The following is a 27,972-nucleotide window of genomic DNA, read 5'->3' on the forward strand; positions in this document are numbered from 1 at the left end:
TTTTGTTCCAGTGTTGATGCTCTCATTTCACACCAAAACATTTGTCTCTGTACCAAAAGGATGAACTTCCCTTCTGAAGGTCTGTAATTCTCTTCCAGATGTCTTGCCTGAGTTCCTTTGACTTTCCAATGTCACACAAAAAAGAAAGTAATAACTTGTTTTTTCTCTCACCGTGCAACAAGAGAACAGAAAACAAAGTCCGATGAGACTATAGGAAAAGTTTGATTTAATGTAAGATGGTGAGACAAACTGTTAAACTTCTACGGTGCATTTAAGCATTTGGTTACAGCTGCACATCTCTTTATATTTATCATCTTTACAATTTGCATAAATTTTAGATCTGTCCTTCTGTTTCCCTGTAAAAAGCATAGATGTGTGGTGGGTTGAGTGGCTGCAGAAAGAGGGGCCACATTCATGTAGTCACTGCTAGCACCTTTAATTTGTGAATGAATAAATCTGCCTTGTGCATGAGAGCATGTGAGCTGTTCCAACTGAAATGGTCAGGAAAGGGTTGGGGACATCAGTTTCAAATGTATTTTTTTTCCTTTATCAATGTTAAAATGGTTTTTAATCATATAGCTTTATATGATTAAAACCTCTCCGTCTCTCTCCTTATATGATTAAAACCATTATACCTTATAGCCTTCTTCATAACCCGTTTTGTTACCTGCTGCAGTTTCTACTGTGACATTGTTTTTACCTCATGCCCAGGAACTTCCCATAAAAGCCTGCCTGGCTTTGAGCCTAAAGCCTTACTCCCTTCTGAACTGTAAAATAAGGCATTTATCTAGTGCTGCCCATGGAAGTATCAAGTTGAAGTATGGTGCTGGAGCTCGCCTGTAAATTATAAAACCCCGGTGTTTGGTTTGTTTGCGCTTGTGTGTGCTGACTGTGGGAGAGACATCAGGGTGGTGCTTCTTCTCTCTTCCTCTTCCTCCTCCTCCTCTCTCTTTCCATCCCTGGATCTCAGCGCTCCCTGGGGTGTGTCCACTATGGAAGCGCCTCTCCTTTCCTCTCCTCTCTGTTCCTGCTGCTGTTGATGCTGTTGCTGCCGCCTCCTCTCTCTGCTCTGCTCTGCCTCCATATCTGCATCAGCTGCAGAGCTTGCTCTTCCTTTTTTTTTTTTCTCTCACTCTCTCTCTGTGTCTCTCTCCTCCCTCCACCTTTCTTACTCCAATCAAACGGAATATTTTCTTAATCCAATCTGTCTTTTTTAGTAAGTATGTATAAGTGAGTTTCAGGAGGGGCCAGCCACTATTCGTCACTTTGGAGTGTCTAGGACCGGATGGGTAGGAGTCTCTGGTCTCTCACCGCAGCCTAAGCCTCCCCTCCTTCCTCCTGCTCTCCTCTCCGTCTCTCTCCTCAGTCTGCAGCCTCCGACAGCCACCGCATCATTTTTCAGAGCAGCTGCCCCCTCCCTCCCTCTCTCCCTCCATCTCTCTTTCTCTCACCCACCCCTTCCTCGCCTCTTCTCTTTCTCTTCTTTCTCTCTCTCCGTCACCCCTTCTGCTGTTCGCACCTCCGTGGGAATGCAGAGGAGGGTGGACGACTCGCAGAATCGTCTTTTTAAAATATGTTTCATGTCTGTTTTTCCTCCCCTCCATCATCAAGACGGGGATCTGAGACGTGCGGGAAATAATCCGGTCGGGGGTGGCCAGCGCCTGGAGACTGGACCTGGATCAGCTGGGTTTTGCCAGCAACAAACATCCCCCCCTCTTCAGTCTTATTGCCAGATCGCTTCAGGTCCGTTCTGAGCCGCGTCGTTTCAGATTCGTGGCTCTCTCTCTCTCTCTCTCTCCCGGCTTGGATTATTCTGAATATTATCTGAGACGAGTGGTCTTACCTTTTAGGTGAAAAGTTGAGACAACCTGCAAAGACAAGTGACAACGGCACGCTTTTTTTTTCTCTCTCTCTCTGTATATATTTAAATATTGAGAGTGAGACGAACTCGTCTGATATCTAGGAGCGACAGAGGTTTGCGGGTTTTCTTTTTTTTAAAGGACCCCCATGCGGCCGATAATCATCCAGTGTACAGAGGAAAAGGCTGCAGCCGCGTCCTGGCTCGATGTTGGTGTCAGTGCGCTCACATTCACATGGATTTACAGCTCCAGTCTGAAGGATCGATATGAATATTTGGGACGCCTTTTTAACACTGGAGTGAAGCATCCTCGGATTTATCACCGCTTCATTTGCGCCGCACTACAGTGAAGCGCCCTTTCTCCCCCCCCCCCCCTCCTCTCCTCCCGTCCTCCTGCTTGGCTCACCTGCCCATAACCTGTATGCTCCTGGGAAGTTGGAATATCATCATGCGTTTGTGTTCTTATGCGTGAGCGTTTGAATGTGAGCGTGTGTGTGCGTGCGCGCGCGTGTGGGTGTGTGTGTGTGTGTGTGTGTGTGTGAGAGAGAGAGAGTTTGGTTACTTGTCCGCCAGAGGGAGTGTAGGTTATGTTGCTTTTGAATGCATTTGAGTGCAGAACCAGCTTTTAATTAGAACGTGACTGTGAGTGGATTGTGTCTGCTTGGTTTTTCCCATCTGTGCATGTCGGTATTCAAGCTGTAAACATACTGTGTGTACGCTTGTAAAATGTGCAGCATCCCTTCTCCGCCACATCTTCTTTACATATGCCTATGTATCATTAGGCCACCTGTTTGACCTCCCAAACACTCTGAGAGACAAAAAGAGAGGGAAAAAAAAAAGCTGTGGCAGGATGAGTGAGCATTCTGGTGCAAGCACTCTGGCAGCCATGACGCTGGAGGAGCCAGGGGCTGAACAAGCATCCCCTAGAGCCCCGGGCCCTCTGCGCTGTGGTCCGTGTGCTGTGTGGCCTCGCCAGCAGACCTGGCTGTGTGCTGTACCCCTGGTGATGGGATTTGTGGGATTGGGACTCAGTCTCATGCTGCTCAAATGGATTGTGGTTGGCTCTGTGCAAGATTATGTCCCCACAGATCTGGTTGATCCCAAAAGTATCAATGGCCAAGACCCCATATTTCTCTCAAAACCCAGTGCCATGCCCAAAGGGCCTGACATTTCCACTGCTACCACGTCTTTAGCCACATCCACAACTGCAATGGTTTCCACGACCACGCCGCTCGCAGCGGATGGTACCGCCCCAGTGCCAAGAACTCGATCTGGTCCACCAGCAAACCACTCAGCAAATGGCAGCAGCTCCAATGGGGACGGCAACCGAGCCCCTCATCTGCACAATCGAGTCGGAACCCGAGTCAGTGGGACTGCAGTCACCACCTCTGCTACCCGCGCCACCCGTCTCACCCCAGTGCCCAGTGGTAAGGAGGTCACACCTCGCGGTACCGCCAGGAAGGGAAGCAGCACTTCCAATGGACGCAACGGAGCTGCCAACTCAAAACCGGAACAGACTCCTCCTACTGTCACCACCACCACATCCACCACCACCACGGCGACTGCTAAGAACAACGCCAAGGTACAGCCGAACACAACGTCTCAGCCGGCAGCTCCGATGAAGCCCACGTCCCGCTGGAATCACGGGCGCCCGGGGAAGGGCCCGGCCACACGCCCACACCACCGCATCAGACCTCGTAAGTCCAGATTTTTGGGTCACAGGTGCTGGTAAGAGTGAGTGTAGTGCTGCGAGGTTATGTGTGCAGCTCGTCATGAGTGTGTGAGAAGAGCTCTTGGGCTTCTGTGGCAATAAGTACAGGGTTGCACTGTAGTAACCAGTTCCTGTACCTGTGTGTCTGTGTGAAAGAACCCTATTATCTTTGGTACACCTTATTACAGCTTAATCTCATGGATTAATCACATTTATACTTCCTTCTTCATCCACATGGGTAGTGGATAGTCCAGTAGCTTAATATTAATCATATTCATTAGCGCGAGCTGATATAAGGTGCTTTCTCTGTGGTTTCACCCCATTCATCTTTAACTTTACCTTACACATTAATCTGATATGAATCTCACTTTCAGAGGGCTTTTCTCCCTTATTTCTACAATCGTAAAAGTACCTTTGAAGACGGCCCTTTATCTAACAGATAACATTCGGTTTTGTTGTTGCCAGATCTGAAATGTTGAAACTTTGCAGTATGTGCCCTGACCAAGGTTGGTTCATTTATGTAATAAAAATAAATACCGCAAGCTTTGTAAGGTGTCGAGGTAGGAGAGAGGTTAGCTTTCACCTCCTGTCTTGAGGAATCAGATATAGCAAGGCTGCATATCCTATTTAGCAGAATGTCGCAGGTTCTGCTTTACACTGCAGGGAGATACGGGGTGTGAGGTAGGGAGGGGGAGGCGCTGAGGGAAAGTAAGATGGATATGGGGAAGAGAATAGGGCTATCAGAGGACAAGTGGAGAGGGAACAGGAACGGGAGGAAAGGAAGAGAAACCCTTTGAAAAACAGCAAAGTTAAAGAGGATGGCGAATGAAGGACTCGAATGCAAGGAGCATAACAAAGAAGGAGAACGAAGAGAGGGGGTTGAGATGAGAGGAATAAACAGATGGAGGGGCCTAAGTAAGGGAAAGGCTTGAGGGAGATAGAGGGTACAAAGCAGGAGAGCTGAGAGTTTTGCATATGTTTTATTGTGCTAAAGAAAGAAGACTCCACGATTGTTAATTCCACAAGGAACATGTTTTCAACATCTCGCAAAAAATTTCTGTAAGAAGTGGGTGGGGCAGGATGTGAGTGGAGTGGGTATGACTGTGTAGAAATGGTCTTTTTCGACTCTTTTACTCCCGACTTACATTTTCATCCCGGCTTCCCGTAAAGAGGAGTCACCAAAGGGACGCGACATGAAATGGCTTTTCATTCAACAACAAAAATGTGTTGAGATGAAAACTGAGACCTTCATTTCAACACATCCCTAGAACGGATTAAATGTCTGCGTTCACTACGTGCAACCCTCTCATTTATCAGCTGGATGTATCAGCAGCATTGATTCCACCAGCAAACAGTGATCAGGTGACAATTTTTTTATTTTTCTTCTTCCAGGGCTAAATATTTTCAGCCAGGCCGGCTCTATATAGCCATAGACAGACCTCAGACTCCTCCTGCAAAATAATCCGCTGCTCTGGAGTCAATTACATCACTTGCCAAAGAGCTGCCAAACAGCTGAAAGCTGCCAGAATGAGAAGCTCCCTCGGGTGAACATCAGGAAGCATCTGTTTGTGCTGTATACTATGAAAGGCCGAGGACCTCACACGATAACACATTCTTAGTAAACCGGATCTTTGTAACTAAAAGATTTAAAACATTAAGAGGGTTTTTTTTTTCTTCTTATTCCTCCGTTTCTTTTACTGAGGGACAGCATTTCATTTTAGTCTCCTTGCTTTCTCTAATCACTTTGTCTATTATCAGTCTGCCAGTAGCCAAAAGGAACCAGAACACAACCAACAGAATCAATAGAAACCATTTCTTAGCATCTCTAATTTGTTTTTTTAAAGGTATGGAAAACTAAAGGGATAGTTCAAAATTTATGGAGTGAGGTTCTGTGGGAACATTTCATAGACATTTAATATGATACTTGCATTATAAACAATAAATCTTTTTTGGTCTTCCAAAACTCGATAAGCTGTGAGGCTGCACTACATTCACTGTAACATTTATTTAGATTTTAGACTTTAGCAAAACATAAAAACAGAAACTTATATTTCTAGTTTTCCAGGGCTGCTTTTGCAGAGAATCACGTCTTGTTGCTGGTCCACTCTGCCCAGAACAATTGCTTGCAGTTGAACCTCATCTGAAATGTTAAACCTGCTGGTTTTAGCTGGCCAGCTATTGTTTCAAAATGCCATTACTGTGATGTATGGCTCACAGAGTTATTTGCAAGTCAATGACTCGGAGGCGATCTGCTGACTTTCCTTAGAGAACCTTTTGAACCAATTTGGGTAATTAACTGAGCTTAATGCACCGTTTGATAACTTGGACAATTTGGAATGTTTGTGTGACTGAATTGACTTTTCTTTTGTTCTTGTAAAGTTTCTCGGGACGACATTCGTGTGAGTTGGTTTTGTATGAATAAACAGAATTGAAGTGAAATATGTAAAAATAGCTGTGGAAACCTTTTTTCAGTTGAGTGGCAACACAGAAACAGGCAGGGGAGGGTCAGAGGTGCTGAAACAGGAGGACATTTTGACATTGAAATTGTTTTAGGTCAGCTAAAGGCTGCTTTGGTGTTGGTTCCTCTTTCACTAGCAATTAGCTTCAGCCTCCGTGTCAAATTAATCGGATTTGAACTCGGTGAAGAAGACGAGTTATCTGCTGCAGGTAAGATAATAACTGCTAATATCCTCCTTTTAAAAGATGACCATTTCAATCAGTATTTTTATTTTATTTTAGTATTTTTGTAGAACTTTCAAAAATGTAAAATAAATTGAAGATAGAAAACTTACACAAGTTTGCAAAGTCTTTTATTACAGCTAGCTAGCTCACGAGTAGTTAAGCTATAAAAGATTCACTAGACAAATTGAAATAATTGTGTTGCTCCATAATATTTTTGAGGAATAATTTCCTATTTCTGTCTTTGCAAGTCTTTGTACAGCCCAGAATTTTCAAATGTTCTTTTTCAATGTGTAACATTTGAAGATGTAGAATTTGAATGATGTTATATTTAAAAAAGATGTGATTACCTTGAGAAAATCGTGTTATTTTTAGTGCTAATACTATGAATCGAAAGATTGCTGCACTGCTCGACATTTAGTTGTGGCAAAAATGATCTTACTGCTTGAGATTGAATAAGCACTTCGAAACTGAAACAGTAAAATCCACCAACAAACATGTTTGTTCTGTCAATGTTTGTTGCTAAAAAGGGGGGTAATCTAGTAATTCCTTATTTTACTGCTGGTTTTAAAACCACTACCTAGATCAAGAAACTTGCAAAGCAGTTTTTTTGTGGTTAGTGCTTGTTGTATTGGTGTATTTACTTGATGAAGTAAAGCATAAGTTAAACAAATGAGTTTATAGAACCCTTTAGAAAAAAAAATAAACAGTTAAGATCAGAGAAGACCAGAAATGAGTTGCCAGCCAGCTCATATTCATTTTCATTTAATGCTTTTGAAAAGCCTTCGGGATGTGCAGTGCAGCCAATCTAAAATGATGCATGAAGAGGCCTGCTTGATGATGAAATGTTCTGTAAAACATACCTTCAGGTGCGTTTGTTTTTACCTTCAGTAAAGTCACATCTTGATTCATGTCCAGTGTTAATACTTGCAGTGAGGTAAAGTCTCAGGTTTCAGGCAATCTACACAACAAATCCATTAGGTGGTGGTAAAAGGATGTTTTTTTCTTGTAAAGATTGCTCCTGGTTAAAGCCTAAATTAGTCTGTGTTCTAAAAGACAAGCTTTGTCCGTTGGGGATAGCGGAATATTCTACCTCGTCCTTTTGTGTTCCTTCCTCCTGTTCCTCCCTCTTTCCCTGTGGTTTATTGTGTCAGCTTGCTGTCATTGTATTCCGCTGTCTATTTTTGCTCTGCGTTTTCGGCTTTCTCTCTTCCTTTTTACTGAGCTCCTCAGCTCACATTCGTGAGCATATGGACAGTTGCACAAAAAAAACTGGCACACTTGTAAACAAAAAGATGAGCATGTGACATGTGTTTGCACTGACTCATGAATCTATCATTGGGTTTCTTTCCCCACCCTCTCTCTCTCTCTCTCTCTCTCTCTTTTTTTTTGTGAGAATGTAACATATTCGGCTGTCGCGTGAGCCCGTTTGGTTCTGCGGCGCGACGTTAACAGGCGGCGGAATGGTGGACAATGACTGCCTGTTGGGGGAAACCATTGGACACTGTGTTGGCTTGGGGCCGGTTCTGCTCTCTTCTCAGTTGTGTGTGAAACCTTCCTCGGTGAAATGCGGTTGAAATTCCACGCACATATCACTAGCCCATTTGCAGCCCTGTGAAGAAACAGTCACATTCATTCCTCCCTCCTCTTTTTCCTCTGGTTTTCTTTAAGCAGTTCAAACATGTTGTTGTTCCTCAGTGAAATCCCTCCGTACCTGTTTCTGGGGAAACAGCCGAGTCAGTCAGCACCTTGATATGCGGGAAGCACTGCATTTTGCATCAACGGCTTCGCACAAAGGGAACGTCTTCCAGCTGTGCAGGAGTTTGGAGTGAAGAGAGAAGGGATGCAAACCAACAGAACCACTGTAAATCAGTCGACTGAAACAACAGCTATGAAATATTAACAGCAGGGATTTTAGGAACGTAGCGAACAAAAATGCTTTGCTGCGGCAAGTGATCTGAACGATCAGCTGTATATTGAGGCACTTGAATTGTAATTAGTTGTACTGTTTGTTAAATAGATTTAAATGTGTTTGTCACTGAACAACGAACTCAGCTCGCTTATATTTACTTTATTCAAGGGATGCACCAATAAGGATTTTCCGTCCAATCCATTTAAAATTAGACATTTTTATAGTCAAACACTCCATTAAATTTCATATGTATTTATTTAAAATGGCAGCAGTGCATGTTGATGAATAAACTCAGTGTTTGTGAAAGGTACATTCCCTTTGATCGTCTCCCTGCAGGTTGATGTTAAGGTAAGACATAAGAGATAAAGCGCTACACACATAAGAAGAATAAAAGCTGTCAAAGTATTGCATTTAAAAACGGTTAAAACAGGATGGGTGTAGAAATGACCACAATATTTAAATTAAATGTGAGCGTTAGATACACTATCTGGATCCTGAATTGCATACTAATTAAATCGTGGGTATAAAGTTACCCACATGAAGCATAAAAGCATCATTAATAATAATAACAACGCAAACTGAACTGGCTCTACCTGCAGTACTTTCTTTATTATTATATTATTATATATTAACTGAAATAAAGTAACACAGCTTACTGTTTTTGGACAAACAAACAAAAAAAAAATCATCAGCAAACAAAAATGTAAATGAAAGTTTAAATGCAATTATTAAAAACAGCTTGCCAAACCGACCAAAACGTGTCAACTGTGGTTTATGCAACAACCTTATCTTCAGTAGTTTCCACTCCATAACTGTTTCCAAACAGTCCAGTTTGCCCTTTTTATAAGTATGAGAAAGATGTAGTGGCCTTTTTTTAGCCAGCTGTCCAGTGGAGCAGAGAAACCGGCAGGGAAGGGGAATCACTACACCAGTTCCATGCAGCCAATAGAGACTTTTCTTTATGATTACTGTCAATAAAAGCCTCCAGTGCTGATTTCTCTGACAAACAGTTTTTTACACGGTAGGAACGTTATAAGGGAGAAACTGTACACTTCTGTACTTCTTCATACCTGGTTACACATGCTTGAAGTTTGTCTGCAAGAAATCAGACTCGGGCAGTTGCAGTGGATTCAGGCAGCTGTAGTGAAATGCACTCTTGACATAATTCTGGAAAAAAAAAAACATCCCAGCTGGGAGGCAAAACTGTGAACTTTTTTGATCATCTAATGCAGGGATGTCAAACTCAATTTCACCGAGGGCCACTTCAGCATATTCACCCTCAACGGGCCACATTGACGGTACAAATCAGGAGTGTCCAGGTCCAGTCCTCCAGGCTGCAACTTTTAGGTGCATCCCTGCTAAAACACACCAGACTAAAGGTTGACTTCCCTCATCAGCAGCAACTCAGTTCTGTAGAGGCTTAAAATGAGTCAATGATCCAGGTGTGATGGGGAAGGAACACATCTAAAGTTGCAGATAGTAGCTCTGGAAAACTAGACTTGGGTAGCCATAGCATAAATGTATGAAAATACAATGTTAAAAATAAATTAAACAACACCTCATATTGTTAAATAATGCTTTGGAGCGTCTGGTTAGGAAGCGCATTCAAAACCTTTGGTTGAAATGGCGCGTTAAATTCAAGTCTCCATTACAAACCAGAGAAAACTAAAGAGAAATCAATGTTGTGTTAATCTATTTGAGGAGCCGGTAGTTTATCTTGAGGAAATAAAAGACGATGAAAGTTAATTAGCCTGTAACATGCGCAGTCCGCTGCTCAACCACTGCAGACGCGGCTCCGCGGCTGCGAAGAATTAAAAACCGCTGGAAGTAACTCATCCAGAAGATTTAACAAATGGAGCTTTCTTGGTGCACATTACCCAGGAGAGCGGCGTCCTGGAGGAGCTGCAGACGTTACATCTGTCCGTTTCGGAGAAGCGAAACCAGGCAAAAATAAATAAATAAAAAATCCTGGTAAAAGGGCACACCGGACCGCACAGGGTAAAACACTCAGAGTTCAGTTGATCTGTTTGGACCAGACAGATCCAACTGACTGATGAATTAGCGCAGATTTTTCTGCAGATGGGAACCAGGAGGAAGTGCGTTCAGACCCCAGCGGGTGAAGTGATGCTAATTTAAGTGAAGTCGCTTAATTTTATTTATTGAAAGTTATTGAGGCCTCAGTCAGTAGTTTTTGTCACTACGGAGAAAAATGTAGATACATTTATCTGCTTAATTTGTGATGGGATCTGGATTTACGGTGAATTTGATCTAAACCGCATAAAATACGACTAAATAGCCGATGTTAATATGATTGTAATTTTAGGTAAAAATAATACATGAACTATTTTTTTTATGTTGTCGGTCAAGATAACGGATAACAAAAAAAGTCTAGCGCCACCTGCCGCCCTGACACACATCTTCATTCACAGTCTTACTTGTAAATCGATGTTTCTTTTCTTGGACATTTTGATGTTAGCTTGTCGATGTCTCAGTTTTATTCGCTGGTAAAATCAATAAGCAGCTTGAGGTGACTCTGCTGCTGGTAACAATCGGAATGCATTATGGGAGATGCAGTTTGTAGTCAATTCGTGCTCAAAACCTATTTTAAGTCAATTATGAGCCTATAAAAGCTGTGGGGGTGGGGGGGACATAAAATGACATGGCGGGCCACATGTGGCCCGCGGGCCTTGAGTTTGACACATGTGATCTAACGTATGTTTCAGCTACAAGATATAATCACAAACCAGACGGGATGGCAAATTCAAGCACTTCCTTAATGGGGTGCCTTTGCTTCCTCCAGGAATTCAGTTACTGACTGGAGTGTCTGTTTGCTACACTGAAAGATGGAGGTTTTTTTTGATAAGCATCTTGAAAGGACACCTTTTGAATTCATGTTAAAAATGTTTTGTACTGGAGCTACCAGGAGGTCACCTTTTGATACGTTCCAGTATTTACTAGATATGCATCTCTTGGCTGTTCTGGGGATGCCCAAGTGTTCCCTAGAAAGAGCTGTAGGGTGTGCGTGTGAGAGAAAGGTTTGGCGGCCTGTTAAAACAGCTGCTTCTGTTGTTATGACTTGGTTAGATGTGTGAAAATGAATGGATGAAATGACTTCAATCATATTTATTAGGGTTAGCTCTGACTGGTGGTCAGCCAGTTCAAAACTCAAAAATTAGATTATTTTTCTGTGCAGTAAATACCAGACATGAGTGCTAATAAAACTTTGGTGGAGAAGTTTTGTAGCAAAGTGCATACAAATTCAAATTCAAAAATGCCTCCTTGATCCCAAAGGGAAATTCAATAACTTTGTGGAAAGTATAAACAAAGTTATATTCAGCATGAGGTAGCTTTAAAGTCAGAGGAGGCACAAAGATACTGTCTGCAAGAGAGAGCAAGACTTTGAGCAGAATGCTAAATGCAGAGTAGTAAAGTTGCTCTGTTTTATCTCAGAAGGACCTACATGTTCTACAGAACAACTAGAGTTTGACCTGCTAACTCTGCACTAACAATGTTAGATGGTAAACCGTTTTAAAATGTCAGCTGGTATATTTTGACATTGTTTTGTAATAGTAAAACCCTGATGCACAACAGCTACTCTCTCACACATGTAGCGTCGCGTCACCTCTGCTCCTAATATAAATAATCAATGACCGCTCAGGAAGAGCGCAATACATTCTGAAAGCAACATCTTCTTCTCCTATAGGGAAGTCAAAAAATCATACTGTAGTAAATTGGCCACAAACGTCTGATTAGTTAATCTCAATGCCTAATTCTGAATCCTTTTCTCTAACATTTGGTAGGAAACAGATCGACACAGTAAGGACTGTACGAAAACTATGTAATATTCCAACATTGGCAACAAACCCCTTTAGGTATTCCTTGTCAACATGTTGATGATGACCAAGTCTTTAGTTTTCATTCATCTTTAAATAATCCTGCTGTGGTTATAATGCTATTGTATTCACAATATTAGATCCACAGACAGACTATTATAGCAAATGTACTGAAATGAGTCTCTTTGGTGTTCCTGCTACAGTTGAAGCCTCTGTGACCAAAACTTTCCATGGTGACTCCTAAAAATAATACAAGCCACAGTGTAACAGCTGGTTATACAAACACAGATTTGGTTATTAGCTTATTTTGATAATACTAATCTTTCAGGCGTTTAAGGATTATAGAAGACAATATGCTTAAGATAAAAGTTCCTGTATTGCTCATCTTTGTTTTAATTAGATACAACATAACCCAATAGAGACATTTTATGGAGACAAAGCCACAATGTTGGGCTCTCCTGTGAAACTCCCCCAGGCAAAATTAATAACTCCAGTTGCTGCCATCCTTTGTTCCAGAAAGGATGCACAAATCTTCATCTTTTGCAATATCAAGATTTAACTTTGTTGCTAGCTCAATGTTGGGGATTATTTCATCCACTGGCACACTTTAAGTATTAAAAGTCTTTCAAGTGTACACGTTAGCCTGTCCACATACTTACAGGGCTGGGTGGCTGCAGGTATGGGTACAATATAAGCTATAAGCTGTGCACGTAAAGTTTATGTTCATATTTAAAAGCAACAAAAAAACAAAAAAAAAGTGTATGTAGGAGTTTGAATATATCAAGGCCTTCAGGTTAAGAAAAAACTAAATCCGTAGGTGTGATTTAAATTAGCAGGAGGTAATAAGATGCCAGTGCCAAACTGAATTTGACAGACAAAGAAAAGAGGCATCTGTGTCCAACAATCTCACAGTTGTGTGGTCTCAAGCTGCCATCGCTGTGCCCTAAGTGCCACTGGGGATTGTTTTCATTGATGAGATGGGAAAAAAACAATAGGGTGCTTTTCTTGTCATGCAAGCTCTGTGTTTTTGTTGTTTGTTGTCATTTTTCCCCCCCTGGCTCCATTTGAAGGCTGCACAAAGTACTACTGTATGACCGGTGGAGCGTGTAAGGGGGATTAAAAACAAAGATATAAATCCAGTTTGCGTCTCTCTCTCTCTCTCCCCCGTTCCTCTCTCTCTAGGGAGGTCAGACTGAGATTTGCCAGACAGCCTCAGAGGCCCCTCTGTCTCTCCAGAGACATGCTCTGTTTGTTCGCTGAAGCTGGCTCAACAGGGCTGGTTCTGCACTGCGTGTGCAGCTGCAGCGATTTGCAAATATCTTCTTAGTTAGGAAGCGTGCTCTCGTACCTCGGCTTTTAAGGTCCAATGTAACATCTTAACTCAAACCCAGTCTTTACGGCTTTTTTTCGGGGTAACTTGGACATTCAGAAAGGTAAAGCTTTGGAGCAGCAGCATGTCTCTAAATGTCATGATTTCAGTATATACTGGTCAGTTCTTGACATACAAATACAACTGTTTTCCAAATAAATACAGCAATTCTTTGAAGTCATAATATTTTACATTATTATCATTTTTTTAATTTGGTTTTTACTGCACTAAAGTTTATGTGGCTTTGAGGAGGTAGAAGTAACATTAGATTTTTTTTCTTCTTCATTAATTTAAATCAGAAACAAAAACAGTGGTGTTGAAAATGACAAACACATTCCAAAGTGCAAGTAAATCAAGAGAATGGAATAAAATACAAACGTCTTTATTGTCTCATTGAGGGGGAATTTGGTGCAACAGCAGCAAAGTGACAGGCAATCGACGCAAGTAGGTTAAATTTAATTAGACCAAGATACAAAATAAAAGCGTCAACATCAATTACGACAAACCTTGGTTTTATTCATTTATTCTTATTTTAACATCATCTTTTATTACTGTTTGTATTTAAAATTTTAAAATGTTTGACAAGGCTGTTGGAATGACATTAGATTCAATTTTTATTTTTAATTTACAACTAATACTTTACAATGAATTATTTCTGTACAAAAATGATGTGTCAGAGATAGATTATCCATGTTAGAGGTTTCGCATAAAACAAGGTACACAAATATGCAACAAGATAGCAACAGTTTTTGTCTCACTGCCAACAAATTGGCTCCTCTTTGTTTTTCCATTTTTGAAAGAAAGATACACATGCAATTTCATGAGCAAAACACTTGTTATTTTTCAAACACTCCAGGTAAGAAAAACACAAAATAACTAACAATTCTTTCAAAAATTGGTAAAGCCACAATTCATCAGTCAGCTAAAACCGTGTGCATGTACTTTTTACATTCAAATGAATGAAACTGTTCATCCTTTGGCAGCAGTGGCCTCAAACATCTAGATAGCAGAGACACTTGACACTGATGGGCACCAATTACAAAGCAGAATAAATCTGTGTGTCTAGTGGGGTGAGCCTGCAGACAAATTATTCTGGAACGGCTGCACACTGAACGTTTGAAATTTTGTGGGAATTGATCTCCTGGCCTTTCCACTGCTGGTGCTTTGCTCCACTCGCTGACCCTACAAGAATCAATGAGGAAGGGGGAGGGAGAGAGCCCAGATAGAGGACAGCTGGGAGACAGAAAGGAGAAAAGCAACAAAAAAAAAAAAAAATGAAAGAGAGCAAGACAGGAACTGGGTGGGTTGGATACTAAAGGGAAATGCTGTGGGATTTATTGGGAAGAGACTTTCAAAAACCACAAGAGCATGCTTCAGGATAAGAATCAGGCAGCCAAGCAAAGGCATATAGACATGACAGTTGAGTAAATGAGCTTAAGCTAGACACTTTGCATATCTCAGACCACCATTCTACCTGTTCTATTATTATCTCTCATTTTTATGCAGATTGCCCTCAAGGTATTATCCGTATTTCACCTCATTCCTGTCACCACAATGTCTTCAGAATGTGGCCACTGCAGAACTAAATCAGCAAGAAATGCAAATCAGTTGGAGCTATCATCGTCTTAAAATAAATTATACGGTTTATTATATTGAGCTACGTGTGGTGCTAGTATCTAAGAAATAATTTAAATATAGCGTGCTGTCATGTAACTTTTAGTAAGAGGAATGAAGGACAGTGTCTTTCAGTGAGTCAATCAGCAATGTTCTGTGCATGCATGGGTTTCCCACAGGCTTCTATGAGCCAAAAAGTATGCATGTTAGATTAAATTGAGCTTAGGTGTGAGGGTGTGCATGACTGCGTATTTCTCTGAAAGTTTAGGCCTCGGCTTGACAGTGCAAAACTTTAAGATTGTGGATGATTTTCTTTTATTATGAGATGGGATTGTGCATTTACATTCCAATTTTAGAACGAGTAATCCACCTGGAAGGAAAACAAATGAATGAATGAAAGAATTTTTTTTTTCTATACTATATTCTGTTGTTGAGTATTTAATGAGACCTGGAAAATACTAATTCCATACTTCTTCAGGCGGCTTGCAAGCAAAGTCTTTGTGCAAGTGTCTAATGCTGCAGAAGTTAATCAGCACTGGTGGAAAGAGCTAATTGCTGTGACACAGTGAGATGAAACAGCTGCAGCATGCGTGACAGAGGTTGAGTTGTCCAGCACATTGCCCTGTGCGTAATATCCGAGATGGGAGCCTTGGGTAGTTGCTTCGCGTCATCCTCCCTCATGTTAAAGACATTTGATCCTTGAGCTGAGCCTCTTAGGCAACATTTCCTCCGCGGCAGTGAACACATATTCCTTCTGCTAGAGTTGAATGGGGAAACACAAACTACGACTGGATCTAACCCCAAATGTGGCCTTTTGCAACGTTAAGTACAAATATCCTATTAGAGAGGAGGTAAACGACCCAAAGGCAAAATGTTCTCTGAAAGCGTCTGGAATTCGACAAAAAGATCATTGGATTATTTTTTTAAATGAAAACTGTAAAAATCTAGAAACATAAAGATAAAAAGAAAACAAATTATTCCCTCTGAACAGTACTAAGCAAGATCTTATTTCACTTTCATTAATATGATGCAAATCCACAAGATCAGGGGCTTGGTATGATTAATTATCCGGGCTGATACACATTTTTATTAGCAAAATGTCATACTCATTTTATGTCATTTTTTAAAATAAATATATATTTCTTCAAGCTCTGCATATTTAGATTTTATGGATGGATGAGGAAAGAAACAGTTTGTGGATGATGGATTTAACACTCAGTGGGACAGAATGTAAAGTCAGGAAGAACGATCATTTTTGCCTTCTCTGGTATATTTCCAAATCTGGAAAGTACTTTGAATTTCATACTTTTCCAGACCCTATATATCACACCATCTGTGTCTAAAATTACACATTTATTGCAGTGTGTGTTTATACCTTATAGACACAACAATGCAGTTAACATCCGTGTTGGATCAGATGTCTTTTGAAGTTTATCTGATAAGTGTAAGTGATATTGACCTCACAGGAAGATGTCTGGGGATTCATGAAAGCTCGCCTCTAAATACTGACTTGATGCCTTAATGTCCCAGTGTGAGTCATACAGACAAAATATCCAATGGGAAGTGGTGACAAGAACAAGAGGTAGGAGTGCTGGACATGAGTTGGCTTTGACCTGAAATATTAATCTAATGTAAAAGAAACAGATGGAATGTGTCTTGCCAGTATTTTTGAATAATTGATGAAGATTTCCTTTTAAAGACCAGAGTGACCTAGCTGTCATTTACTTGACGGCCTAATGGTGGAGTCATGATGTTGGATGTTGGTGTGTGTGTGTGGCACTAGTCCCTATGGAAAACCTTTTGGGGGCAAAACACACATTCATGGATAGAAAAATCAATACATCTTCAGGGTTCATGTTTGGCTGGATTCAGCCCATCTCTTCTCATAAATGTGGCATCTTCTACCCCCACAGGGTTAATTGTTGCTAATGTGGAAAAAAAAAGTGTCCTATGAGCTTGAGGAAAGAAACAATCCTAATTTAAAGTAAATCGTGTGAGCATTACTGCCTCAACTTGACTGCACCAGTTCATCTCTCTTTTAAATGGGAGGAACTGGGTTGACGTCGTTGTAGAGATCGGTTTAGAGGCTGAAGTATGTGTGTTTGTGCCAGGGGAGTATGCACCAGCACTCATTTCAATCACAAGCTTTCAAGCCCAGGACATGCTAGCCTGCCTGCCACAGTGGGCACTCAATTACCGCAGTATTTGGCTATACCCTCAAACCCCCCTCCCTTCTTTTACCCTCTCATTCATTCACAGATTATTTATCTCCCTTATTCACTCCTGTGCAGAGAATATGGTGATTTGCTGATAGTCCACAAGGCTCAGAGATATATTAGTGCATGCGGCTGTGGCAGAGTGGATTACACTCTATCATATCTGATCTGGGACTGTTAGATCCCAATATTGAATTACCTACCCTGTGGGCTCTCTGGTTCCGTTATCAATTTGCAAAAGAATATGACTGAGAGGGGGGGATGGTTGGAAATGGTGTCTGGAGGTGCCAGCGGTGACGCCTTGGAGGCACGTTTTGATCATGTGCGGTAGATCTAATAACGGGCCATTTCAGTTGCTCGGGAAGTTGCGGTCCAACCGCTAGTGTGGCATTTGTGATCTAGGTTGGCTTGAGTTCTTTCCTGCATGGTCAGAAGGATAAATGAGGCAAATTTGAAGCAAATAATGGCTGGAATGATCATGCATAAATTTTCTTTAAACTCTGCAATCTCCGAATGGTATTGTTTTCTCTCTGTTGGGATGGGTAGTGCATGTGCGCATGCGCGCTGACGTCTACCGTTTCCTCTTCCCTATACCTGATTGAGCTGCAGTCCAGTTGTACCATATTTTTTCGACGGGCTGTTTTTGATCCAAAAAGGAATTTCGAGTGTCTTTTATGAGTAATCAAAGGCAACAGAAGCCTACGCTAACAGGCCAGCATTTCAAACCTTTGCATATCAAGAGGCTGAAAGCAGTTGTCTTTGTATTATATGTCAAAAGTATTCAGATTTGATCAACATTCTGTAAACATAATTACTCAAGCAATGGTTCAGATTTTCAATTAGATACATGTCTAGGACATTCTTATACATGAATATGCTTTCATGCTTTGTAGCCAGATGTTTAGTTTCTTTGTCTTAATGTCAAAAGTCTCTTGAAGCAACAGGTTTTTTAGATTGCCCTTTTACTTCATTTCATTAATTTTCCCATCAACTCTGGTCAGTTTCCCCGTCCCTTCTTAAGAAGTCATCCTCACAGTATGATGCTGCCACTCCAGTGCTTCACTGTGGCAATTTGTCTCTGTATGACAAATGCCAGTGTTATTTGTCCATCACACACAGTGTTTTGAATGCAGGTTGATTCTGGTCTCCTCTGACCAAAACTCCTCCTTCCCCATATATTTCCTGTGTCTCTTGCATTGCTTGTTGCAAACTGCAAACAGAACTTTTTATGTTTTTCCTTCAAGAATTGTGTACTGGCTGCCACTCCTTCAATAGACCAGGTTTGTTGAGCTCACAGCCGTAAATAGATCACCTCATCAGAGCTAAAGGTCTCAGCAGCTCTGCTAAAGTTACCGTGAGTTTCTTGGCTGCTTCTGATTTCATGTCTCCTTTCTTTGTGACTTTAAGGCAACAGTCAGGAGTGTAAAATTCAAAATGCAGACTAACAAGGCTAAATACAAATTCAGATCATACTTCTCAGATTTTTTGTCTGACAAACAGTGAAAGCTCAAGATGTTTCATTACTCTTCACAGAGCAAAACCGAGCAATGAATAACATTTTTTCTGCTAATTCCAAAATCCAATTACAGCGTTAGTACAAATCCAACCTCTGTTTCTGAATACCATTTCAACAGCTGCATCCAAGCTGCATCTCGACCTTAAATATTTTAACACAAACATCGAACACCTTACTTGAAACCGAGGTATGCACAGGATGTACGACACGACTTCTCACTATCCCGCTTTGCTCATAGCATCTGGGTACATGATGAGTCTGCAGGAAAGCGTGGAATGCGGAGGTTGCGGCAGTCGGATTGATTCACTGCAATGTGTGGCCTGCTGCCACCCCCGGTGACAGGAAATGTGCCATGCTGGCCTGGTTGGGATGGAGAGAGTTGCTGTGGCTTGTGGAGGTGGAGATGGAGGTCACCTCTCTGTGCATGCCTCCCTCCCATTGTCATTCAAGCTTCTAAACTTAGTCTTTCTTTTTTCTGCTCATGCTCTTCTCTATTTTAATCCATCCTCATGCTTCTCTTTTCTCTCCTTTCTTCATGCATATGTGTCTTTTTTGCCATTCGCTTGGCATCGCTGCGAAAATGAATCCCAGTCAATGAGGGCTCTTATCTTATAAGTGTACCGGAAAAGATAAGGATATCATTCATCATTCTATATTAGCTAGTGTCACCTCTTCCCCTGAAGGATTCTCAAGGAAATTACAAGGAATCGAAAGTATCTTTTTTTTATTATTGCTATCCATTGTTCTGCTCTTTTTACCCCATTCAGGCAGAAATTCCTCCATTCTTCATTTTTCGCTAAATCTTAAGTCAGCAAAGGTATAACATGCTCACTCACTGCTTCCCGTAGCATCGCACATATCTTACATAATAGTTTCCAGTCACAGTTTTGCACCTCGGTGAAACAGTCAAATGGGAATACAAATAAATCACCCACTTCATCTGCTGTTTTGTGAAAAGTTACATAATCATGACATGTAATGCTATAAACACAGGTGAAACAGTTCCACAACATTAAGCTGATGATTTTGCGAAAAAAAAGCACAATATATATTTATTTCCTTTAAAAAAGATGGATTGTTAACTTATTATTCTCATTGTAATATCTGAAACTGAAAGTCTATTCTGTTTATGTTACCCACCCTAAGGACTATTTAAGGATAGTAATGACACTCTTTAAGTAATTTCTTACAGAATGAAAAAGAAAATACCCAACTAAATTTTATGCAGTTTATTTCATTTATAGTGTCTCCTCAAATTTTATAAGACAAAAATATCTGATTTTGTGTTGGAAAATATATAATCAAATGAGAGTGAGATTTCTTCAAACCATGAGATCTTTCTTTTACAAAAAAAAAAAAAAAAATAGTTAGACAAAATAATTCCTAAAGTTTTTTCACATTAATCTGAAATTGTTTTATGTATTTAGGTAAGTGTAGACACTGGCAAGTTTTGAATTCAATACATACTAGAGTTAAAACAAACAAACAAACAAAAAAAAAAACATGTCCCAAAGCCATAAACAATCACTGTAATAAAGACTCACAGCTATGGGATGGACACCAGAAGTTATTCATTTACTCTTTTTTTAAAAGTAATACCATTTTAAAACATAACTTAGCATCAATGATTTAGTGTCTTAATAGGTAAAACAAACAGCCTGAACAGCTGATAGTCTGCTTAATAAATGCAATGACATTGAAGCTGCACTTACTCTGATCTTATGGTAGTAGATGTTGGATGTTGTTCTTTTGGTCTACGACTATTACATATATTTCTTACTCCCCTCGAATCTATGCCTCAAACTAAATCTATACTATAATTATAATGTTGCTGTCTCAGCTTTAATAACAGTAGTGCATTCAGTTGAATTTTAGTTGTTTTTTAAAAAATAAAAGCAGATTTTTTTCCTATGTTTTAGTTAGGGCTGAAACGATTCCTCGAATGATTCGAGTACCTCGATTATTAAAATTCCTCGAGGAAAATGTATCTGTCTCGAAGCTTCCTTAAATTATGTTTTATTATTTAGCACACGGTGTTGCGGTCGGGACATGAATGGCGCTGCACAGCGCTCTCACTTCCGCCTCTGAGTTGTTTACAGAAGCTAAGTGTTAGCAGCATAACGTCCAATTTTTAAGTTCGGTCTGGGAGGATTTTATTTTATTTCTGTCGTTTTTCGGGGGACTAACAAATATCCTTAAATTGACTGGCGCGATGCCTGGAGTAAGGCAGCTTTTCCCTTCCGGAGCAGCTGATTGGTAACAGCCGTTCAAAGCGAACGGCGGGGAAGAGCTCTGCGGGAGTGTTTATACAGGTGAGCAGATAGACTGAACACTGCGGGTGGCTGTGCTTTAGCTTTATGGACGAACTGGAAAATAAATTTCATATCATCCCGGTCTCAACATGTCTCAACAGTAGCGGAGCCCATCGTAGCGGTATAGTGTGCTGGTTAATTGTGTTTCTGTGTGTGACAAACGAAAGGTATCGAATATTCGAATCCCGTCGCTAATGTGGACACAAAAGCTACAAATGGCTGACCAAGGTGAGAGTTCATCTATTAAATTGACTGAAGATGAATATATAAATTAAAAGCTGGAGTATAGACATTCTTATAAGCATATTTGTGAGCCTGCCTTTGTTATTAATTTTAATATAATTTCAGATTTTTGTATAACTTTTCTAAAGGTTAGAGGTTAATTTTACAGAAAAGTAATTGCTTAAATATAAAAAATTGGACCAACGTTCATATCCGATGGTAACACTGCTGTTATATTTACCAATATTTTATTTTATTCAAAAATGTTATCCTATTACTCAGTTAATTGTAAGAATAATGGGTAGAATACTCGATTACTAACATATTTGTTTACAACAGCCCAAGTTTTAATACTATAACGCTAAAGGTAATCTACCATCAGACTCTCGTTTTACTTGGAGGTATTCTCATGTAAATCAAATTGTCTTGAGAGTTTCTTGTTTGCGACAGAATAAAAAACATCTGGCCTGGAGACTTTTGATCAAAATTAAAATGAAGGAGCATGTCACACTAATTGAAACTTAGTGATGCGTCATTGTAACACAGAACACTGTGTTCTCAAGCAAAATCTGTTCAAACTGCATTTCCAAAATTAATTTTAAATAAAGTTTTTTTCTTGACACTTTGGACAAAAGTCTTGCAACTTGTCACAAAATGATTGAAAGTCTAGTTGTACTAAGGGAAAGAAAAGATGTTTAATGGATTTGGCTCTTATGGTCTTCAGTCTTGGAACAAAAGACTTGAAACTTGATGTGGACTTGGAAAAATGGCGCAAAGATCTTTGGGATATTCTTAGAAAGTACAGATAAAAAAAAATTATCTCGTAGAAAGAGTGGATGGTAGCCCTGACTTGGAGGTATGAATGTGCCTTAATGTTTTCAACACCTTTTCTAAGATAATGTAAAACCAACCTCGGAAATCGGTTGCTCATTTTGGATCGATTCCATTTTTAGCTCCACTGTTATCTTTCTTTCGCAACAGATGTTATCTCTGACTAGAATACATTGCTATTTACGCATTGTCTACGAGGGAATTTATCCCAGCTTTAAAGACTCTGCGACATATTGTTCGGGTGTTTGTCTACCTGATTGTTCGATGTACAGTGAAAGATGGCCTAATGCCCCTTGTGAGGCTCCAGCAGATGCCATTATTTTCAAACAGTGAGTCAGGAGCCCCAGGTGTGCTGATCATAGTACTGATGAATAGCAAGACAAAGAGGCAGAGGGGAGACACAAGGATTGACTAAGGTTTTGTTGTGTTATTTTTTCCTAGGGTGTGTACACACTGCTTTTCTCATGCAGTAATCCGTGCATGGTAAAACCTTATCCAAGGGGATAATGTCAACTGTCTCCTTAAGATAACAAAACGAAAGCCCTTGTCTGGTGATGACTCCAGAGTCATTCTGTCATCTTATATGATTCTGTCCTATAGATCTGTTTTCTTAGCTGACTGATTAATTTACACAATCATGCGTTAGTTGGTGAAGCTTTGTGCGTTCGCTTTAAAAGTAAAAAGTGTCAGAAGTGTCCTGTTTTTTATTTTAGCTGTGTCTCTATATCTTTTCAGCTTGAAGAAACGCAACAAAACCTTACCGCAGGAATACATTATGTATTGCACAGGCCAATAAAATCAATGAAGAATAAGCACATTTACAGTCTCCACAGTTGCCAGTGATAAATGTTATTCTAGTCTTTGATTGACTATTTTTATGACTCAAATCGGGTTCGAGTTAGATCTGTTGTTGGTAACCTGCAGCGCAGCTAAATTCAGCATGCGGGTTGTCTTTGTTTGGGCTGCATGAGCGCAATACACCAACCTAGGAGGGGGTTGCTGGTACTGTGCAGCTCTGTAGCAGCACAGCATCCTCATATTATAAGATCAAAAGATCATAAAAGGGCATTTGGCAGTGTAAGTTCATCTTTAAAGTGACCTAAGAGAGAGCTAAGGCTTCAGAACACTGAATCTTGAGAAGCCTGAAAGAACATCCATCACATTCACACCCGACCCATCAGACAACTCTGTGAATTATATATCGAAAGTTTCCCATCTGAACATCCAGGCAGAGACATCTCTCTCCCCGTCTCTCCTTTTCCATCTGATGTGCTGCATTGAATCATTGATGGGACAACCAAAACAACAATGCTCCTCCCTATAAAACACCTGTCACGGGATGCCAGAAAAGGAATAAAACCAGAGCAAGATGTGAAATTTTTTATCTTTTATTTTTTTTGGTTTACATATTGTACATGTTGATGTGGTGCAGTTTGAACTGCAGGTGCAATATGATGGCATTTGAAAGTATTTTTTTAAACATAGATTTATTATAGTGACATATTTAAGCATTTATTTTAATGATGAAACCCCAAAATTCACTTTCTCAGAAAAGTAAAATATCAAATAAGAAATGAAAAATGTTTTCCATACAGAAATATCATGTGCGTACATATCAAGGACATTGATAATTTTTGGATAATCAGTAGACTAAGATGTCTTTTTATATAGAACAACATTTTAAAACCTTTGCACACCTTGATACCTGAAACCAGTTTGAACCTTGCATAGCGACGGGGTAATGGAGTTAACTGCAGCATACCTGGCCGGAAACAGACCACAACAATAAATGGTAATAATCTGAAATATTCACAATGAGAGTAATAACATTCAAGTGAAAAATGTTTCTGCGTGCCATTCTGTCTTCTAATGTATTGCATCTAAGCTTAGTATGGAAGCAGAAACACCAGACTCTGTTTAGTATTTTTCCATGATGAGTATTAATGGATTGAAATGAAGGACTCAATGCATGTGAGACACATCAGTTGAATGCACTAATATGCACTCCCCTCTTATAAAGCCTTCTCTTTGATCCCAGCTGGAGTCAGGATGCTTCAGGGATATGATGGAATATTTTATTGCAGTTGTGGGTTAGCATTTTGCTGGATTTGCCTCAGTCCAACAGTTTCACCCTCTCTCCTTTATAATAACTTAAGCTTTAAAGCCTCGGCTGGTTACCCGAGTGACTGTTTTGCATGTTTTACTGTTAAATCGTGTGTTTTACAAAAAGAGTGAGTTTTCTTTTAATTTTCAAGAATGTGAGCATTGCAAATAAAGGTCCGGCGGGACCTCTGGAAACAGACTCTTCTTGTGAAATTCGGAGTCTGCAGGAACAGGGCGAATAATGAAGATTAAGTCGAGATTGGGCAGTGGGGAGAATGGAAAGTCTCTTAGAACGATCAATGCATAAAGGGAAGTTAAGATAAATGAAGGGAAGGACAGGCAGGCAGGCAGGCTTCCTGATTCTCAGAACAGTGGGAGCTTAATGCAGTCATAGTCTTTATTCAGTTGTTTCCAACTTGGACATCACTCACTTGTTGCAAAATCTTACTAGTGAACACTTAAATGATATGTGCAACATTCCTGTATTGTCTGATAAACAAGCCTGTGTTTCTGCACTGGGTTAGTACAGGGCAAGGCCATCGCTGGATGTAAGACTCGTTCTGCACTCGTTCTTTCGTAATCCACAACAGCTGGCGCATGTGTATCCATGATGGATTTCATGTTTGTCCACATGTGCATGTGTATATGTGAAGGGAGACAAAAAAAGAGGAGAGAGCAAGGCCAGATGGGTCCAGCTGTGGATCTGATGGCCTAGATAAAGGCTAGATGGGCGCCACCACCTTTTTGAGCTGCCAGCAGAACATTCAGAGTAGGTGTTTAAAGTTTCAAGGCTTTGATGGCACAGAAACATCCAGCTGAGAGAGAATACTTATTTGGCTCTGGGTTTTTGGAGTCAGAAATGAAGAACGTCAAACTGACCAAGTGACTGATGCTTCCGTGTCCATATATGATTAAAATAAGTCTCTTGCACTCTTTATGCTCCAGTCCAGAAACTTATTTAGTTAACTGGAGCAGAAAGTGATCACATGAATTATTAATAAGGAGTTTCTCTGAAGAAAAGTTATAAAAAAGTTGAATTGACCATTACATTTTTACAGAAGGCTCATTTTTTATTTTATTTTTAGCATTTTGGGGCTTTGCATACGATTAAGATTATTGTTATGCCTCCACAGGCACACTCTGTTGGTGTTTTCTACTTTTGTAAGAACTATTATTTACAAACCTCCATAAATTTATCTTTGTTACCACACCGAGACTACCTGGAGGTGGAGACTATAATGGAGTTACATCTGTAATTTCTAAAGGCGTAAGAATACTGCTGCTGGCCAGTGTTTGGTTTTCGATGGCAATCTTGAGGAACCTGCAATTCCAAGGTTCCTTCTGCAGAATTCGGAATAAAACCAAGATCGAGGTTTATTCTTTTGATCAGGAGTCATATGTACTTGACATAACTTATATTTTGGGATCATCAGCGCCTGGGATATGGAGTGTCTTTGTTGTGGGATGTGTTTTTTACACTTAAAGGTCACTTGAGTATTTGGGAATTAAATTCCAATTCTTTATCGTTTCTTCACAAAATTACATGTCAAATTTATTAGAAAGTGGAGCAAGTTGTTTTTTTTTTTTTTTTTCAGTTTCAAGTACTCAGCATCTTGAACTGGATTAATCTTCATCACTGCAGACAGAACATTTCCTTAGTTTTCCATAGTTTTGTTGGATCACTGCTGAAATATTTGGACATCAGTGGTGTAAATGATTTGATGCACATTCTGTGTTATAGACTGCGTATGAGAGCAGATATCCATGTCCAAAAAAGATCTGCGACAGCTGGCTTTTCCAGTGATGAAACTGTGAATATTATTATGTCGAATTCACGAGAAGGTGATGCTGGAGCATGATGGCATACTAACAAATCGTCCTGAATCATTTGGTCACCCAGTTGCTGCCTGCTAATGTTCTGTTCATGACCGTAATAATTTTCAATTTTCTAACAGTAATAAAGTTAAGGTAATTGAAGCCCTTTTTTATTTCAGAAATTGTCCAGTCTCTGCTCGAAGCGTATAGCAGCCGTTTGAGAAACCCTCAGTCCACTTTGCAGAGATAGTTCTGGCCGGACGATAAACGGGAGGTGTAGCAGTCAGCCTCTGTCCTTTTTCAGGAGAACTCTAGGACAGAGAGAGCCTTCACCAGCACCCCTGGGAGAGTGAAGACAGATTAATGCAGAGGCTTTAATATTTCAGATGAAAACGTATTACTGCTCTCTTGCTCTTTCTTTCCCCCTTCTCTCTCTCTCTTTCTGGCTCAGAGAGCTGGGCCGGAAATTCGCTTGCTCTTCCCCTGCTTTCCATCTATGTCCAACCTGCCTGGCCAGCAGCATGAATGTGTTTTGCTGAGGGGTAGATTCCCCTCATCCAAAGCCTGGCTGTCTACTCATTGTGACAAGAAATAGTGGATATGCAAAGCCAAATCCAAATTAATACAGTAGTGTTCTTTGTGTATGTTTGTGTATTGGGAGGTCAGCCAAGCTCATCTGTCTGTCAGAAAGACCTTGACCTTGCAAGCAACATTCACAGTCTATCTTATGTCAATATTTCACCTTGAATGAGTGTTGGGAAGGGCTTTTGCTACTTGTCGCCCTGCCTTAAAACCTGAAATGTCACAGTCTATCCTGCTTTACCACCCAGATGAGCAAAGATCCATTGTGACTGTGGCTTTTTCCTTATCCTACTTTTGACATCTATGCCAGATGAAAAATTGACATACCATAAATTATATGACACAATAAATTGCTTCCAAAATGCCTTCTGGCAAGTAAATTTAGCCTTAAGAAGATTGGAATAGACACAGCCTCTCAAAAATGAACTAAGGGTTGCGCAGTATCTCACTGGGATCCTCTCTAGTGGGTTTCGTGACCAAGCTTTTATTGGTTGATAAAAATTGGTATGCGGTATTTTCATTTAATAATAGTGAATACTGAAATCCTGAAGAAGGGAAAAAGAAAAACACATGCAAGGATGGTTTAAACAACTGGTCAATCAGATTAGTATCTTAATGCTTTGACCTTCTCGAAATCTGAGTTCAAACAGTTTTTATTGTACAGGTCAGTGTGGATACCAAGACTAGATTATTAAAAAAAAAAAAAAACTTCAAATGTTTGTGTGCATGTAAGCAAATGAATAAATCTATTTTCTTAGAATGGTGAACCATTAGATGGAAAAACCTTTTGCATGCTTAACATGAACAGAATCGAGTCAAATAGGTTTTTTCAAACATATTTCTAAATGTAGAGTATTAGGAACCTTATCTAAATTGTATTTAGGTTTTTTTCAGCAGTTCAACAGCTCACAACGTTTTAATGCATGTTGCTCCTTTGCACTCTTGAATTACAGTTTTGTGCATTGTAAGGTAGTATGTTTTAATACACAAGAATGCTAAGTTTAGTGCTATTAATAATTCCCGCCCTTCAGAACATTTTGCACTCAAAAAAAAAATCAAATATTGTACAAATTAGCAAAAGCATTACACTTCTCACTTCTCCTGCTTCTTTCTCACACATGTTCTCATAGTGACATGTGGTCACATGCTACTGCAGGATATAATTTGTACACGCAAAACACATTTTAAAAATGTGCATTATATTTCCACATATCTCACAAGTTACCTTGATGTGACTTCTAAATGTGGATCACACTGAAACGTACAGTATATCCTGCATTCATATCATGTGTTACAGTATCTTGTTACCACAACTATTGCAGAATTGATAGAAGTTCTGGTAACATCCGTCCAAGCATTTTCTACGCTTGCTTATCCATGCAGGGTTTAATTGGAGACT

General features: G+C 40.1%; 1 protein-coding gene across 1 annotated transcript in view; it reads left to right on the forward strand.

Annotated features, from left to right (window-relative positions):
* The first annotated feature begins 935 nt into the window (after window positions 1-935).
* The window catches only part of nrg3b (neuregulin 3b), a 240,809-nt gene continuing 213,772 nt past the window's right edge, over window positions 936-27,972 (forward strand). Inside the window, exon 1 of the mRNA XM_081600918.1 lies at window positions 936-3,555. Within this exon, the coding sequence (XP_081457044.1) occupies window positions 2,709-3,555 (847 nt within the window). The 5' untranslated portion in view covers window positions 936-2,708. The remainder of the gene's footprint in view (window positions 3,556-27,972) is intronic.

This window comes from Poecilia reticulata, chromosome 19 (assembly GCF_904066995.2).
Source record: "Poecilia reticulata chromosome 19, P_reticulata-male-v2, whole genome shotgun sequence".
NCBI lineage: Eukaryota > Metazoa > Chordata > Actinopteri > Cyprinodontiformes > Poeciliidae > Poecilia > Poecilia reticulata.